At 41.2% G+C, this 15,804-nt stretch overlaps 1 protein-coding gene across 11 annotated transcripts in view; it reads left to right on the top strand.

Annotated features, from left to right (window-relative positions):
• The window catches only part of LOC138446669 (ATP-binding cassette sub-family C member 4-like), a 217,477-nt gene that overhangs the window by 34,087 nt on the left and 167,586 nt on the right, over positions 1 to 15,804 (top strand). For all 11 annotated transcript variants that reach the window (XR_011259504.1, XR_011259500.1, XR_011259501.1 and 8 more), the window contains exons 7-8: positions 7,968 to 8,093; positions 10,300 to 10,549. Coding sequence is in view for 4 of the 11 variants with exons in the window: in XM_069601897.1 (XP_069457998.1) it covers positions 7,968 to 8,093; positions 10,300 to 10,549 (376 nt within the window). In the remaining 7 variants the exon portion in view is untranslated. The remainder of the gene's footprint in view (positions 1 to 7,967; positions 8,094 to 10,299; positions 10,550 to 15,804) is intronic.

The raw sequence follows: 15,804 nt of genomic DNA, 5'->3' as shown, positions 1-15,804 counted from the left end.
TTGTAGGAAAAGTTATGACCAACCTAGATAGCATATTCAAAAGCAGAGACATTACTTTGCCAAAAAAGGTCCATCTAATCAAGGCTATGGTTTTTCCAGTAGTCATGTATGGATGCAAGAGTTGGACTGTGAAGAAGACTGAGCACCAAAGAATTGATGCTTTTGAACTGTGGTGTTGGAGAAGACTCTTGAGAGTCCCTTGGACTGCAAGGAGATCCAACCAGTCCATTCTAAAGGAGATCAGCTCTGGGTGTTCTTTGGAAGGAATGATGCTAAGGCTGAAATTCCAGTACTTTGGCCACCTCATGTGAAGAATTGACTCATTGGAAAAAACTCTGATGCTGGGAGGGATTGGGGGCAGGAGGAGAAGGGGATGACAGAGGATGAGATGGCTGGATGGCATCACTGACTCGATGGATGTGAGTCTGAGTGAACTCTGGGAGATGGTGATGGACAGGGAGGCCTTGTGTGCTACGATTCAGGGGGTCGCAAAGAGTCGGACACGACTGAGTGACTGAACTGAACTGATAATGAGTGATGAGAATCTTTTCATGTGTTAGCCCTCTGTATGTCTTCTTTGGAAAAATGTCTGTTTAGTTCTTTGGCCCATTTTTGGATTGGGTCATTTATTTTTCCAGTATTGAGCTGCATGAGCAGCTTGTATATTTTTAAGATTAATTCTTTGTCAACTGCTTCATTTGCTACTATTTCTCCCATTCGGAAGGCTGTCTTTTCACCTTGTTTATAGTTTCCTTCATTGTAAAAGAGCTTTTAAGTTTAACTAGTTCCCATTTGTTTATTTTTGCTTTTATTTCCATTACTCTGGGAGGTGGGTCAAGAGGATCTTTCTGTGATTTATGTCAGAGTGTTTTGCCTATGTTTTCCTCTAGGAGTTTTATAGTTTCTGGTCTTACATTTAGATATTTCCTCCATTTTGAGTTTATTTTTGTGTATGGTGTTAGAAAGTTTTCTAATTTCATTCTTTTACAGGCAGTTGACCAGTTTTCCCAGCAAAACTCGTTAAGGAGATTGTCTTTTCTCCATTGTATATTTTTGCCTCCTTTGTCAAAGATAAGGTATCCATAGGTGTTTGGATTTATCTCTGGACTTTCTGTTTTGTTCCATCGATCTATATTTCTGTCTTTGTGCCAATACCATACTGTCTTGATGACTGTAGCTTTGTAGTATAGCCTGTAGTCAGGCAGGTTGGGTCCTCCAGTTCCATTCTTCTTTCTCAAGATTGCTTTGGCTAGTCGAAGTTTGTTATATTTCCACACAAATTGTGAAATTATTTGTTCTAGTTCTCTGAAAAATACTGATGGTAGCTTGATAGGGATTGCATTGAATCTATAGATTGCTTTGGTTAGTATCCTCATTTTTACTATATTGATTCTTCCAATCCATGAACATGGTATATTTCTTCATCTATTTATGTCATCTTTGATTTCTTTCATCACTGTTTTATAGTTTTCTATATACAGGTCTTTTGTTTCTTTATGTAGATTTATTCCTAAGTATTTTATTCTTTTCATCGCAGTGGTGAATGGAATTGTTTCCTTAATTTCTCTTTCTGTTTTCTCATTGTTAGTGTATAGGAATGCAAGGGATTTCTGTGTATTAATTTTATATCCTGCAACTATACTATACTCATTGATTACCTCTTGTAATTTTTTGGTGGTGTCTTTAGGATTTTCTATGCAGAGGATCATGTCATCTGTAAACAGTGAGAGTTTTACTTCTTTTCCAATCTGGATTCCTTGTATTTCTTTTCTTTTTTTTTCTGATTGCTGTAGCCAAAACTTCCAAAACTATATTGAATAGTAGTGGTGAGAGTGGGCACCCTTGTCTTGTTCCCTGACTTTAGGGGAAATGCTGTCAATTTTTCACCATTGAGGATAATGTTTGCTGTGGGTTTATCATATATGGCTTTTATTATGTTGAGGTATGTTCCTTCTATGCCTGCTTTCTGAAGGTTTTTTTTTTTTATCATAAATGGATGTTAAATTTTGTCAAAGGCTTTTTCTGCATCTACTGAGATAATCATATGGTTTTTATCTTTCAATTTGTTAATGTGGTGTATCACATTGATTGATCTGCAAATATTAATAAATCCTTGCATCCCTGGGATAAAGCCCACTTGGTCATGATGTATGATCTTTTTAATATGTTGTTGGATTTTCTTTGCTAGAATTTTGAGAATTTTTACATCTAAGTTCATCAGTGATATTGGCCTGTAGTTTTCTTTTTTTTGTGGCGTCTTTCTCTGGTTTTGGTATTAGGGTGATGGTGGCCTCATAGAATGAGTTTGGGAGTTTCCCTTCCTCTGCAATTTCCTGGAAGAGTTTGAGTAGGATAGGTGTTAGCTCTTTAAATTTTTGGTAGGATTCACCTGTGAAGCCATCAGGTCCTGGGCTTTGTTTGTTGGAAGATTTTTGATTACAGTTCTGATTTTCATGTTTCTGATTGGTCTGTTAAGATTTTCTATTTCTTCCTTATTCAGTTTTGGAAGGTTGTACTTTCCTAAGAATTTATCCATTTCTTCCAAGTTGGCCATTTTATTCACATATAGTTGCTGATACTAGACTCTTATGATCCTTTCTATTTCTGTGTTGTCTGTTGTGATTTCTCCATTTTCATTTCTAATTTTGTTGATTTGGTTCTTCTCCGTTTTTTTCCTTGATGAGTATGGCTAATGATTTGCCTATTTTATTTACCTTCTCAAGGAACCAGTTTTTAGTTCTGTTGATTTTTGCTATAGTCTCCTTTGTTTCTTTTTCATTAATTTCTGCTCTAATTTTTATGATTTCTTTTCTTCAACTAACCCTGGGGTTCTTCATTTGTTTTTTTTTTTTTTTCTCCTAGTTGGTTTAGGTGTAAAGATAGGTTATTTATTTGATTTTTCTCTTGTTTCTTGAGATAAGTGTGTATTGTTATGAACCTTTGTCTTAGCACTGCTTTTACTGAATCCCATAGGTTTTGGGTTGTTGGGTTTTCATCTTCATTTGTTTCTATGCATACTTTTATTTCCTTTTTGATTTAGTCTGTGATTTGCTAGTTATTCAGAAGCGTGTTGTTTAGCCTCCATATGTTTGTATTTTTAATAGTTTTTTTCCTCTAGTTGACATCTAATCTTACCACGTTGTGATCCAAAAAGATACTTGAAATGATTCCTTTCTTTCTTCTTTTTTTTTTTTTTTTTTGACTTTACTAAGGCTAGATTTGTGGCCCAGGATGTGGTCTATCATGGTGAATTCTGTGTGCACTTGAGAAAAAGGTGAAATTCATTGTTTTGGGTGAAATGTCCTATAGATTTCAATTAGGTCTAACTGGTCCATTGTATTATTTAAAGTTTGTGTTTCCTTGCTAATATTCTGTTTGGTTGATCTATCCATAGGTGTGAGTGGGGTACTAAATTTTCCTACTATTATTGTGTTACTGTTAATTTCCCCTTTCAAACTTGTTAGCATTTGTCTTATGTATTGAGGTGCTCCAATGTTGGGTGTATGAAAGTGAAAGTCACTCAGAAGTGTCTGACTCTTTGCGATCCCATAGACTTTATAGTCCATGGAATTCTCCAGGCCAGAATACTGGAGTGGTTAACCTTTCCCTTCTCCAGGGGATCTTTCCATCCCAGGGATTGAACCTAGGTCTCCCACGTTGCAGGCAGATTCTTTACCAGCTGAGCCACAAGGGAAGGCCAAGAATACTGGAGTGGGTAGCCTATCCCTTCACTAGAGGATCTTCCTAATTCAGGAATCAAATCAGGGTCTCCTCCATTGTAGGCAGATTCTTTACAAAATGAGCTATGAGGGAAGCCCTTGTTGGGTGCATATATATTTATAATTGTTATATCTTCTTCTTGGATTGGTCCTTTGACCATTATGTAGTGTCCTTCTTTGTCTCTTTTCACAGCCTTTCTTTCAAAGTCTATTTTATCTGATATGAGTATTGCTACTTCTGCTTTCTTTTGGTCTCTCTTTGCATGAAATACCTTTTACAGCCCTTCACTTTCAGTCTTTATCTTTTCTAGGTCCTTGTTAAACATTTCTTGCATCTTCTCAATCCTTGTCTCTAGTCTATTTATCTGTAACTCCATTTTGTTTTCAAGATTTTGGATCATCTTTGCTATCATTATTCTGAATTCTTTTTCAGGTAGACTTCCTATCGCCCCCTCTTTTGTTTGATTTTGTGGGCATTTATCATGTTGCTTTACCTGCTGAACATTTCTCTGCCTTTTCATTTTGTTTATTTTTTTAAAATTTATTTTTATTTTTATTTTTTTAGTTTTTTATTTTTTAAATTTTAAAATCTTTAATTCTTACATGCGTTCCCAAACATGAACCCCCCTCCCACCTCCCTCCCCATAGATTGCTGGGTTTTGGGTGCCTTTTCTGTTTGCTGGCAGTTCATGGTTCCTCTGTATTGTGGAGCCTTCTCCCTGTGGGTGGGGTTGGACTGGTGGTTTGTCAAGGTTTCCTGGTTAGGGGAGCTTGTGTCTGTGTTCTGGTGGGTGGAAATGGATCTCTTCTCTTTGAAGTGTCATGAAGTGTCTGGTAGTGAGTTTTGGGGTGTCTATGGGTTTGGCATGGCTTTGGGCAGCCTGTCTTTTAATGCTCAGGGCTGTGTTCCTGCTTTACTGGAGAATTAGCATGGTATATCTTGCTCTGGAACTTGTTAACTCTTGGGTGGAGCTGATTTCAGTGTAGGAATGTATCCTTTTGAGTGAGCTCTTGTCTATTAATATTCCATGGAATCAGGAGTTCCCTGATGTTCTCAAGTTTTGGAGTTAAACCTTCTCCCTCTGGCTTTCAGTCTTATTCTTACAGTAGCCTCAAGACTTCTCCATCCATATAACACAGATGATGAAACATCTAGGTTAATAGTGAAACAATTCTCCACAATGAGGGACACCCAGAGAGGTTCACAGACTTACATGGAGAAGAGGGAGAAGGGAGATAGAGGTGACCAGGAGGAAAAGAGAGGGAGTCAAAAGGGGAGAGAGCAATCTAGCCAGTAATCAACTCCCTAAGTGTTCTCCACAGCCCAGAACACCCAGAGACATTCACAGAGTTAAGTAGAGAAGAGAAAGGGGAGGGGGAAGATATAGGTGACGTGGGGGAGAAAAGGGAGAGTCAAAAAGGGAGACAGCAATAAAGCCAGCCAGCAATTTCACACACCTAAGTGAAAATGGGTACTGAAGTTTGTATTCCTAAAGGTACAAAATTGAACACAAATACAAAAAAGCCAAGATTAAAAACCTAGAGTAGAGGTTAGACTCTCAGAAATACAATATTAAAATTATAAAACAAAATCAATCACAAAATTATGAAAAATATATATGTCAATTTGCTTTAAAATGGGGTCTTTTTGCAAGATAATATGTTATAAAATGAAAATTAAAGGAGTAATAAGGAACTTAAATTAAAAAATTAAAAAGTGATAACAGTAAAAATATATCTAGGAATTTCTCTGGAGCTGTTGTGGGCAGTGTGGGGTCAGTTCAGTTTCAGATAGTTCCTTGTTCCAGCTTGTACTTCTTTTCAAGGTCTATCGGCTCCCTCCAATATTTAGTCAATGTTAACTACAAGATTTTAATCTGTTGAACCTGTCACTTCCAGAGTGGTTCCCTCTTCTTTGTTTATTTTGGCTTCCTCTGTTTGCAAGTCTCTTCAGTGTCTAATTTCCACCCTGACACAAAGGGGTGAAGGTGGTTGCTTATTTAGGCTTACTTGTTCAGTTCTGTTGTGGGGAGGGGGAGATACTACAAACAAATATTGCTGGCATGTGTGGGGAGTGTTTGCAGTGTAAGGACCACACTGGGTGTGCCAAAGCTCAAGGTGGCATGTGTTTCCTGGGTCTACACTGCTCAGGCTCCAGGGTACTCTGCAGGGGTACTATCCAAAGCAGACCTGCCTTTACAGGGACTTCCCAGGTCTAAGCTGCTCAGGTTCTTGGGTACTCCACAAGGGCACAGACTCATTTGGGCATGCGTTTTGTGCCTTTCCCAGGTCCAAGCAGCTCAGGCAACCAGGTACTTGGTGAGCACACTGTCCCAGGTGGGCCATGCGTCTTAATCACCTCCCTGGTCCATGCTGCTTAGTATCCCGTGTGCGCTGCGAGAGCACGATCTCAGGTGTGCTGTGTGAGAGGTGTGTCTCCTGCGGGGAGCTGATCTCAGGCTACGACACTCCTGGCAGATGTCAACCGTCCAGGATCCCAGGAAGACGTCGTTAGCAACTGGGAACCTGCTCACAGTTTGGTGAAGGATGCCGGTCCCTGGGGCCAAGATTGGAGCAGCCCCTTGCAGTGTGGCTCTGGGTGTCACACACCTGCCTGTCTGCCTCTGGGGACCTGCGGAGGAGGGGCCTGTATGCAGCCGGTTAGCTCTTCTTTGGTGTTAGCTCAATCCTTTGTTCTATGAGTGGGCCAGGCTGTGCCTTAGAGCCTTTCATGGGCAAGTTCCCTCTCTCTCTCTCTTTTTTCTCTCTGGCAATCCCATAGTTTGGGTTGCTATCTCATGTTATCTCCCTCAGATTGTCCTCAGGGTATTCAGGCCTGGTCCTTACCCTAAGTACTGATTATGCAGCCCGTGCCTCCCTGTCCAGTCCCCACTTGTTGGTAGCAGACACGAGTGTCTGGGCAACTTCTCTTGCAGTTGCAGTTAGGTGCATATTCTGTTTTTTTTTTTTTTTTCTCTCTCCTGGTTATGTTGCCCTCTGAGATTCTAAAACTCCCCACAGACCTGCCTGTGAGAGGGTTTCCTACTGTGTGGAAACTTCTCTTCCTTCACAACTCCCTCCCCAGAACTGGTCTCTGTCCCTAACTCTTTGTCTCTCTCTGTGTCTTTTGTATTTTGTCCTACCTCTTTTTGAAGAGATTAGGCTGTCTTTCTGGGTGCTTAGTATCCTCCACTAGCATTTAGAAGTTGTTTTGTGGAAGTTGCTCAGCGTGCAAATGATCTTTTGATGAATTTGTGGGGCAAAAGTGGTCTCCCCATCCTATTCCTCTGCCATCTTGGGACCACCCCCAGTCTTGATTAACTATGTCTTTATGAGGACTTCCCTGGTGGCTCAGACATCTAAAGTGTCTGCCTACAATATGGGAGACCCGGGATCGATCCCTGGATTGGGAAGATCCTCTGGATAAGGAAATGGCAACCTACTACAGTACTCTTGCCTGGAAAATCCCATGGATGGAGGAGTGTGGTAGGCTACAGTCCATGGGGTTGCAAAGAGTTAGACACGACTGAGCGACTTCACTTTCATAAAGTCCCACAGTCTCAGCAGCATATGTGATAGAAAAGTAACTGGTGATGAAGGGCCTAATGGTGATGAGTTAGAGCTGAGGCAGGTTCCAGAGGGTTGGGAGTGGGTCGTTGTTCAGATTGTCAGGTGGTGAAGGTGTGTTGTTTGAAGCTAGTTAAGTTCTTTTATGTCTGTGTGTACCATTACATGTGGTAATTTTTCTTTAGTTGAAATTACTTTTCCTCTCTTTGCTGTGGAGAGATGTTCCTTATCCTTTGAGGCCCTATTCCAGTGCTACAAGGTCTCCGAAGTTTTTCTTGTTCTCCTTTCCTGATTTTATTAACAGCCTCATTTTTTCTGTTCCCCAGAATTTTACTCCTATTTTATTACAGCACAGACACTGTCTTCCTGTTAAATTCCTTTTTGCCTTTCCTGTTCAACCACCATCTTCTTGGGCAGATGGTTTGTATCTGACTCACTTCAGGTCTTCCTTGGCTGATACTGCAAGTTCTCTGAGCTAGTCTTTGCATTAGGCTGAGTTGTTGACTTCCTAGAAGTCTTTTTCTCCATTTGTACTTTGAGTAGGACCTGCCTGTGATGTCAGCACAGAAGAGCTGTAGGGAATCATTTGATCTCTGGTCCCTCCCCGTGTCCCCGGCTGCTGATGCTACAGAAAGTTAGACTGTGATAACTAAGGCTTATGTCTCACGTCTGTCCTTTTAGGAGTAAGACTGCAGCTCTCACAGATGACAGGATCAGGACCATGAATGAATTTATAAGTGGCATCAGAACAGTAAAAATGTATGCTTGGGAAAAGTCACTTATAGACCTCATTACCAGCTTGAGAAGGTAAGTTTTTGTATATATCACACCATATTTTTGTACTCCCCTCCACATTTTTTAAAATTTACTTATTATTTTTTGAGGATAATTACAATGTTGTAATTACAATGTGGTCTCTGCTATACATCAAGGTGAATCAGTCATAATTATATATATATCTATCCCCACCTTCTTGAATCTCTGCCTTCCACCCCCATTCCACCTCTCTGGGTCATCACAAAGCATCAGGCTAGACTCCCTGTGTTATATAGCAGCTTCCTGCTAGTTATCTATTTCACACATGACAGCATATACATGTCAATGCTCCTTTCTCAATTTGTCCTACCTTCTCCCTCCCGTTTTGTGTCTCTGAGATTGTTCTCTGCATCTGTGTCTCCATTTATTCTCTGTGAATAGGTGCATCAGTTTTGTTTTTCTAGATTCCATATATATGCATTAATATTTGCTTTTCTCTTTCTGACTTACCTCACTCTGTATAACAGGTTCTAGGTTCGCCTACATTACTACAGTTGACTTTTCTGAATGAATTTTGAAGTCTTACCAAGTTTTTCACATTATAATGAATTTAAATTCTATGTACTCTACCCCCAACATGTGGCAGAAAGTTTAAGTAGAATAGGAGAGATGTCATTTTAACCTGCTCTTCCACTTACTGTCTTCTTAAAGGAAAAATTTATATGTGCTTCTTACTTATACAGAAATGAATTTCCAAGTATTTCTTAGTACCAGAAACCCCCCAAAAGCAGTAATTTCAAGATGTTAGTATTTTTTTCCCTGTCTTTTATATTGATTTTTACCTAATAATACTCCTTAGCTTTTTCACTGTCTATAAAGTTTTGTCACGTATGGAAATCAATTACAAAAGAACTCCACAAGGTAAGTTTTATTTTCTTACCCAATACAGAAACATCAACAGAGACATGATGGTTGATGGCTAAATGTTTCAGATAGCAGAGTATGTAATTGCTGGAAAGTCTTTAGCTGAAAAGTCCAAGGCCTTTTCTTCCGATGATGATAGCAAGTGGATTTTCTGTCTGTCTGTCCTATATTGGTGGTGTTTGTGTGCGAGGAATTTCCTCTCTCTGCCCCAGCTGATGTCCTCTGCTTTTTACAATTTCAGGATCCTGGGCAGAAGCTGGTTTTCTCTCTTCTCTTAAAGCAGGTGGCTTTTGCCTGTTGTCAATGCAGGGTACAGGATGGGCTTGTTGTCATTATTTAGTCTCTAAATTGTGTCCGTCTCTTTATGACCCCATGTAATATAGCCTGCCAGGCTCCTCTGTCCATGGGATTTTTCAGGCAAGAATACTGGAGTGGGTTGCCATTTCCTTCTCCACAGAAGGTACTAGTATTTGAGATGATGACATTAAAGCTAAAACTATAGTTTGACGTAGCACAAATGGTGAGATTTTAGAGATTGGATATAACTGTATTGGGCAAAACTTTACGAATCATTATTATTCATTCCAAACAGAGCCATGAAAACACTATGTTGTTTTCTTTGCTTTTTCTTTGTAGAATACTTTTCCGTCTTTCATTTAAATGTCTGATGAGTGTTTTACTCCAGCACAGGACACTAAGAATTCTCTGGCAGCTCCCTGTCACTTCTTACTTTGCACCTTTGTGGGGCCCTCCCTCTGATGGGAATACACTCTCATCTTGCTTATTCTCTGACCTCTGCCAACCCTGACTCCAGCTTATCTTCTCAAGATCCACATTCATGCAACTTGCTCTCATTCCACTGCTCCATGTTACACATCTCTGCTCTGAGCGCCTGTGGGGGCTGTGTGGCTGCTTCTGTCTAATGTCTTGGTGTGTCACAGTTTTGGGGTATCTTATTCTCTTCATCTACAAGTTCATGAGCTCCTGGAGGGGATGGGCTGTGTCTTTCTGTCATCAGTGAGGAGCCTGGTCCAGGACTTGTGGTTTTGAATGCTTGTTGAATGAATGTTCAAACTTAGTCTCATTGGTCCAAAATGTTTAAAAAAGTGTGACTCTAAGTCTTCTTCTAGTTGGAAGAGTGAAGTGGTGCTGCAGAGTGTGGTCCTGGTTTGGGGGCAGACCTCCGGGTGTGCACTGTGTAGCGTCCCCATGATGTGAGGGATAGTTTATCTGTGCCCACTCCCTCAAAAGGGGCCACTCACACAGGGCGCTGGAATTCATGCCTTGGATGTAGGTGATTGTTTTAAAATCTATTTTCTACTCTCTTTTCCAGGAAGGAAATTTCCAAGATTCTGCAAAGTTCCTACCTTAGAGGAATGAATTTGGCATCATTTTTTGCTGTAACCAAAATCATGATTTTTGTCACCTTCGCCACCAATGTGGCTTTCAACAAGGTGATTACAGCCAGCCAAGTGTTTGTGGTGGTGACGCTGTATGAGGCTCTGCGGTTTACAAGCACCCTCTACTTCCCCATGGCCATCGAGAAAGTGTCAGAGGCCATCGTCAGTATCCGAAGAATCAAGGTTTGGGAACAAATAACTTTTTAAAGTTGTAGGTGTATTTTATATAAAATGCCTTCTTTTATTTGGTGTGACTGTGTGCCAGTTAGATGAGGTTTAGCTCTGTGCCAAAGCAGGTAGTCATTCCAAACTCTCTTATATACTCCCCTCTCTTCTTTGATAGAGTATATTATAAATATCCTAAGTTCCCTGCTCATTTATTGGCAGCAGTAGCAACAACACAGGACTCTCTACATACAAGTGATGATGATGTCAGGGTGATTAATATGTCTAAAAACAAGAGAAGCGAACAGGTTGCCTCTCCTGTGCTAACTCAAATGACTAAATAGTGACTGTGCACCGTCCTGGAGTGAACAGGATTCCTGTCTGGGCTGGGAAGGGAAAAACTTTCTGAGAGCTCCTTGCTCCTTGGGCAGGAAGATTTACTTAGTTCTCTGTCGTAAACAGGTTCTTTCCTGCATAAGTGATTTGCTTGTTAATTTCTGAGCTTGCCTTTTGGATCTACCTTTTCCTCTCTGCCTCTTTTCACTGCTTAATTCTGTCTGTAGCTGGACTCTCCCCTTCAAATTTGTGATTCCCACCATACTCACTATGGGTTTTTTTTTCCCCTGGTTGTTCCTAAATTGCCTTGGGCAAATAATTTACATCACCAAGACAAGGGTCTGGCACACAGTAGGTGATCAGTTATTCATGTGTTTGTGAATAAATCTAAAATTAAATAAACTGGTTTTGTGAGTCAGCCTGAGCATGAGCTTGAATGTCTAGGCTTTACGAAAAATCTGACTTGTTTCTACTTCTCCACAGTGATAGGCAACTAGTAATAGATCCCTAGTGAAGTTAGATAGTTCTCTATGTGATTATATTTTATTTTTGGGTCTTGTCATAAAAGCCAATCTTTTTTGTGATGGAAGTTTCTATGCTATAAAAAACCATTTCACGTAAAACACATCAGTCATATGGGGTCAGTTCTGGTTCCCTGAGTTTGTCATTCTTTCTGATGGGGGCTTCTAGCAACACTTATAAGGCTTGGTCCATGCAACTTGTTAAAAAATTCCTTTTTCATGGCTTTCACATCTTGAAATAGACATTTAGGAAAATCCCTGGACTGTAGTGACATTCTTAGTGACACATTAACCTATCCAGTTGGAAGCTTCATATGTGTGTTGTGCTATTGTGGTTTTGTTATTACTGCTGCTGCAGCTGCTGTCTTTGATCTTGGCTACCAGTGATCTACTTGTGGTCCGGGCCCTCTTAAACCCTTTATGCATCACGCCATCTCATTTAATCAGGAAAGCAATTGAGTGGGTAAACATTAGTGTCGCTGCTTTACAGATAAGGAAACAGGTTCCTGTATCAGTTGAAATAGCTCACCCATCCTCACACAGCTTGCAAATGACAGAAATAGGATTCTGACCAAAGCCTGATTTCTTAACCATTGTTACATTGCTTTCTCTGTACCTTCTGTCATGTGGACTCTCTCATTAAGTATGGTTTTTATCATCTTTTCTTACTCTGAAGACCTTTGAAGTCCCCGTTTTTTGAAGAATCAAGTTTTAAACTCTGGGCTCCACTGGTCTCTCTGTTTCTCAGCACATGGGGACTGGGATGGGGAGGAGGAAAGGGGCTTGCCTGTGACTTGCCATATCCATCCCTACTTTGAGGTCTTGGCTCACTCTGTTCAGCCTCTTGGATTGCTTTCTCTTCTGTTCTTGATTTAAGTAAATGCTTCTGAGCCTCCAGCAGCCCTATGACCCTCTCCCAGCACTTTTGTTAACATTGATCTGGGGTTTCCATCTATGTGCACAGCCAGCCTCGTGTCAGGTGGGGTTGATGCTGACTCCCTGGGAGTGTTCTGAGCCCTTGACAGCAGACTGTCTGTAGTGCTTCTTTAGCGTAGTGCCTGGTCCATGCTGGACACATCATGGGTATCAAATAAATGCTGGATTGACTGAGACAACAGTTACACAAAATGACTGGGTCCCTACAAAGGCCCAGGGTGGGTCAGTCTGCACTAGAAGCTGGAGAAATGCAGAGGAGGGAGCAGATTGGAGATAGGCATTCCTGGAACATTGTGCCTTGATGGGAGTGTCAAATCAGGGGAGCTGAATCTTATCCAGTGTGGGGATAGGTCTGAATCTTCTGCTTGTTTTGTGCATCCATCTGTGTATCTGAACCCAGCCCAAGTGCACTTGGTGGACCTGCTCTCTAAAGAGAGGAGCTATCTGTGCCCTGCACAGCCAGGTGTTCATGTAGCTCCTGCTGGCCTGGCTTCTGGGCCTTGTAGTAAACTATAAACACTCTTACTTGTTTAACACAATTAGTCTGTCTTGATGGCCATCATAAAAGAAGATTTATACCATGAGGCTTTATGCTAAAATTCATCTCTGGTCTGAAGTTGCTCTTGAGACAGAATTCCCTCCTCTTTGGAGTTGGTCAGTCTAGTTTCTCTTAAGACCTTTGACTAACTGGCTGAGGCCCACCCACGTAATGGAGGATAATCTTATTTACCCAGACTCTACTGATTTAAATGTCAATCTCATCTAAAAATGCTTTCACTGTAATATGTGTTTGAGCAAGTGTCTGGGGGCTGACCTGCCAAGTGTCTGGTTAATAAAATTAACTATCACACCCTATTGAATCTCCATATCTTCCTTTGAGCTCCTGGATGTGACTTTGTCCTCACTAAGCTGTGTGTTCATGGATTTCTTTCCTTCCCTGAACTCCAGACTTCTTGCAGACAGTGTCTTCTTCATTTTCGTAGTGCTCAGAAATAGCAAATGCTCAGAAAATGTGTAACTGAAGGGACCTTCCAGCTCCATCATGTCTGGGATCCTGCAAATACCTAACCATTAAGCATGGTTGAAGTGGAGACAGTGATAACTGGGATTCTCTGATGGATAATGTGATGCACCAGAGAGTGTAGTGGGAAAGGGGTCCTGTAGAAGGTTTTCAGAGAATTGTGCTCAAATACTTGGGTGGATTTTTATTTCTTTTCTACTAAAATGAACTCAATGTCTAAGGCCTGAGACTTCTTTCTGTGTAGGTGTGTGCAGTAACATTAAAATTATGGCCTGGGGAGAACATTGAATTTTCCTGGTGCTGACTTTGTCAGGCTGCTTTGTGTCCTGATGAAGGACACACCTTTGATTTTGGAAAAACATCTAAATTTTCTCTTCATGGCCAGAAGGTGGTCTTGGAATTTAGAGATCTGTTGATGGTAGTTTGCAGTGAAGGCATGGCAAATAGCTGAGAATAAGAGTGGTGAGATTGTTTGTGTTGGAAACTGCTCCATGGTGTGTTGAAGTAATCTTGAAAGTATTTTTTTTTCTTTTAGATCCTGTTAATAGAAACTTCTTCAACCCATTTAGTTTTACTACCCTATAAAGAATGTAGGTCTCTAGTTCATGAGGATCACCTGGTGTGCTTATTAAAACTAAATTATCACATCTTGGAGTCTCTGATTCACTATTCCTTTGCTGGGGTCCAACTTACCTATGTCTTTAATAAGTGTCCCTGTGTCCCTGAAAATAAATCATGTTTGGGAAACATTGCCCTAGTTGTAGAAAGAAATCTAAAAGATACCTTAGCAAATGCAAAAGATAACAGGACCATTTAAAAACTAAAATCAGTTGAGAGGAAAAAGCTGTCTTGATTTATGTTTGACTTTTGGGGGTCAAATTTGAATTTATTCATCCAGTCATTCCACAGAATAACAAGTCTGGTGCAGCCTTCAGTGTGGTACAGATGAGTATATACAGTGGCAGGTAAGCAACTGCAGAGAAGTCCTTCCTACATGCAATTTATGTTTCATCAAGTGGGGGGTTAATAAAGCATCAAACAGTGATACCTGGTGTGCATTTCTGTGTCAATAGTTCTCGGAGGGAAAAGTCTGAGGGGCCATGAGTTGCTTTGGCAGAGTCACTGGTGTAGTTTTGGAGGTTGTGTTAAGAGTTTGAGCAGGGAAGGCTAAGCAAGTTACTTGATGGGAGGCTGATGCTTCACATTTCCCTGGGGATGGTCATGTGACAAAGGCCTTTTGTGGATAAGAAGGGGGATCCGTGCAGTTGAGGAACCAGAAATGTCTGAGGCTGCAGAGTAGAGAGCTGGAGGCCTGAGCAGGGGCCCATACAGGATCCTACAGGAAACATTAAGGTTTTTATCATCTCAAAAGTCAGCCTGGCTGCAGCCTGGGGAAAAGGGCAGTGAGGTAGGTTAGGGACCCAGAGCAGAGACAGGAAGATGAGTGTGTCAGGAGGCTAATGCAGAACATGATCCAGGGACGAGATGATGTGGTTTGGTTGAGGGTGAAATAGAGAGACTTGGCCAGATTTGAGAGCCGCTCAGGGGCACATTTTGAGTTGGGTATTAGGAGCAGGGAGAGGAGAGGTGGATGTCAGGCTGCTTTGCTTTTTCAGGCTGTAAAATCACCTGGATTCACTATAATAAGGAATGCTATGAGAGAACCAAATCTGAGGAGATGACTGGCCTGGACGTGGTTTTGGAGAGCATTTTGAAATACTCAGTGTTTTCTGTAAGACCCACCTCACTGAGCAGCCATTGGCCAGATTCAACTTCCTGTCCTGTTATCTAACAGGTAGCAGCAATTATCGGATAATCATTTTCTTCCTTTCCCTGCCTCTCACTTAGATGTGACGATGCCCAACTAGAAGGTGAAAAGGGCCGCAGGAGTGGAAAAAAAGGTCAGCTGAGTTTACTTACCAAGTGGTCAGAACTGGGCAAGATTTGACCACAGATGGGCTGGGGTAGTGGTGGGCATGCAGAGTTTGGAACACAGTGTGGTGTTGAGCCCTGCTGCCTCACAGCCTCCTGCAGCCTGGGGTTCAGTAGACTAGATGGTTCATCATCCAGAATTTCTGCTCAGGTCATGCCTGGCAGCCCCAGGAAGGAAACCCACTACCCCTGCCCACCTTGGAGGGGGTGCGGTAGTCCATCCCCAAGGGCAGACCTACGCATGTTCTTCATAGTGTTGTGTCTTCTTGTTTACATGTGCTTTGCTATGTCATTTTCCCATGTACAAAGTATGAATAATTTACTGTGACTTTATAGGCCCCAGAAGTCCCTCTATTTTATCTTAATAAGGAAAATGGACTGAAGCTCTTTTCTTTGAATGACTCCAATAGGATTGTAAATATCTTGAGAGCACTATAAGTCTTCAGTGACTTTCACATCCAGTAAAATGTGTCTCTGAAGTTTTATTATTCATAAAACGGCTTAGATTTTCCCCCACCAGCCACTGG

Source organism: Ovis canadensis, chromosome 10 (assembly GCF_042477335.2).
Source record: "Ovis canadensis isolate MfBH-ARS-UI-01 breed Bighorn chromosome 10, ARS-UI_OviCan_v2, whole genome shotgun sequence".
NCBI classification, from domain to species: domain Eukaryota; kingdom Metazoa; phylum Chordata; class Mammalia; order Artiodactyla; family Bovidae; genus Ovis; species Ovis canadensis.
The sequence above is the reverse complement of the archived record's forward strand: the minus strand, read 5'-3'. Positions and strand labels throughout refer to the sequence as shown.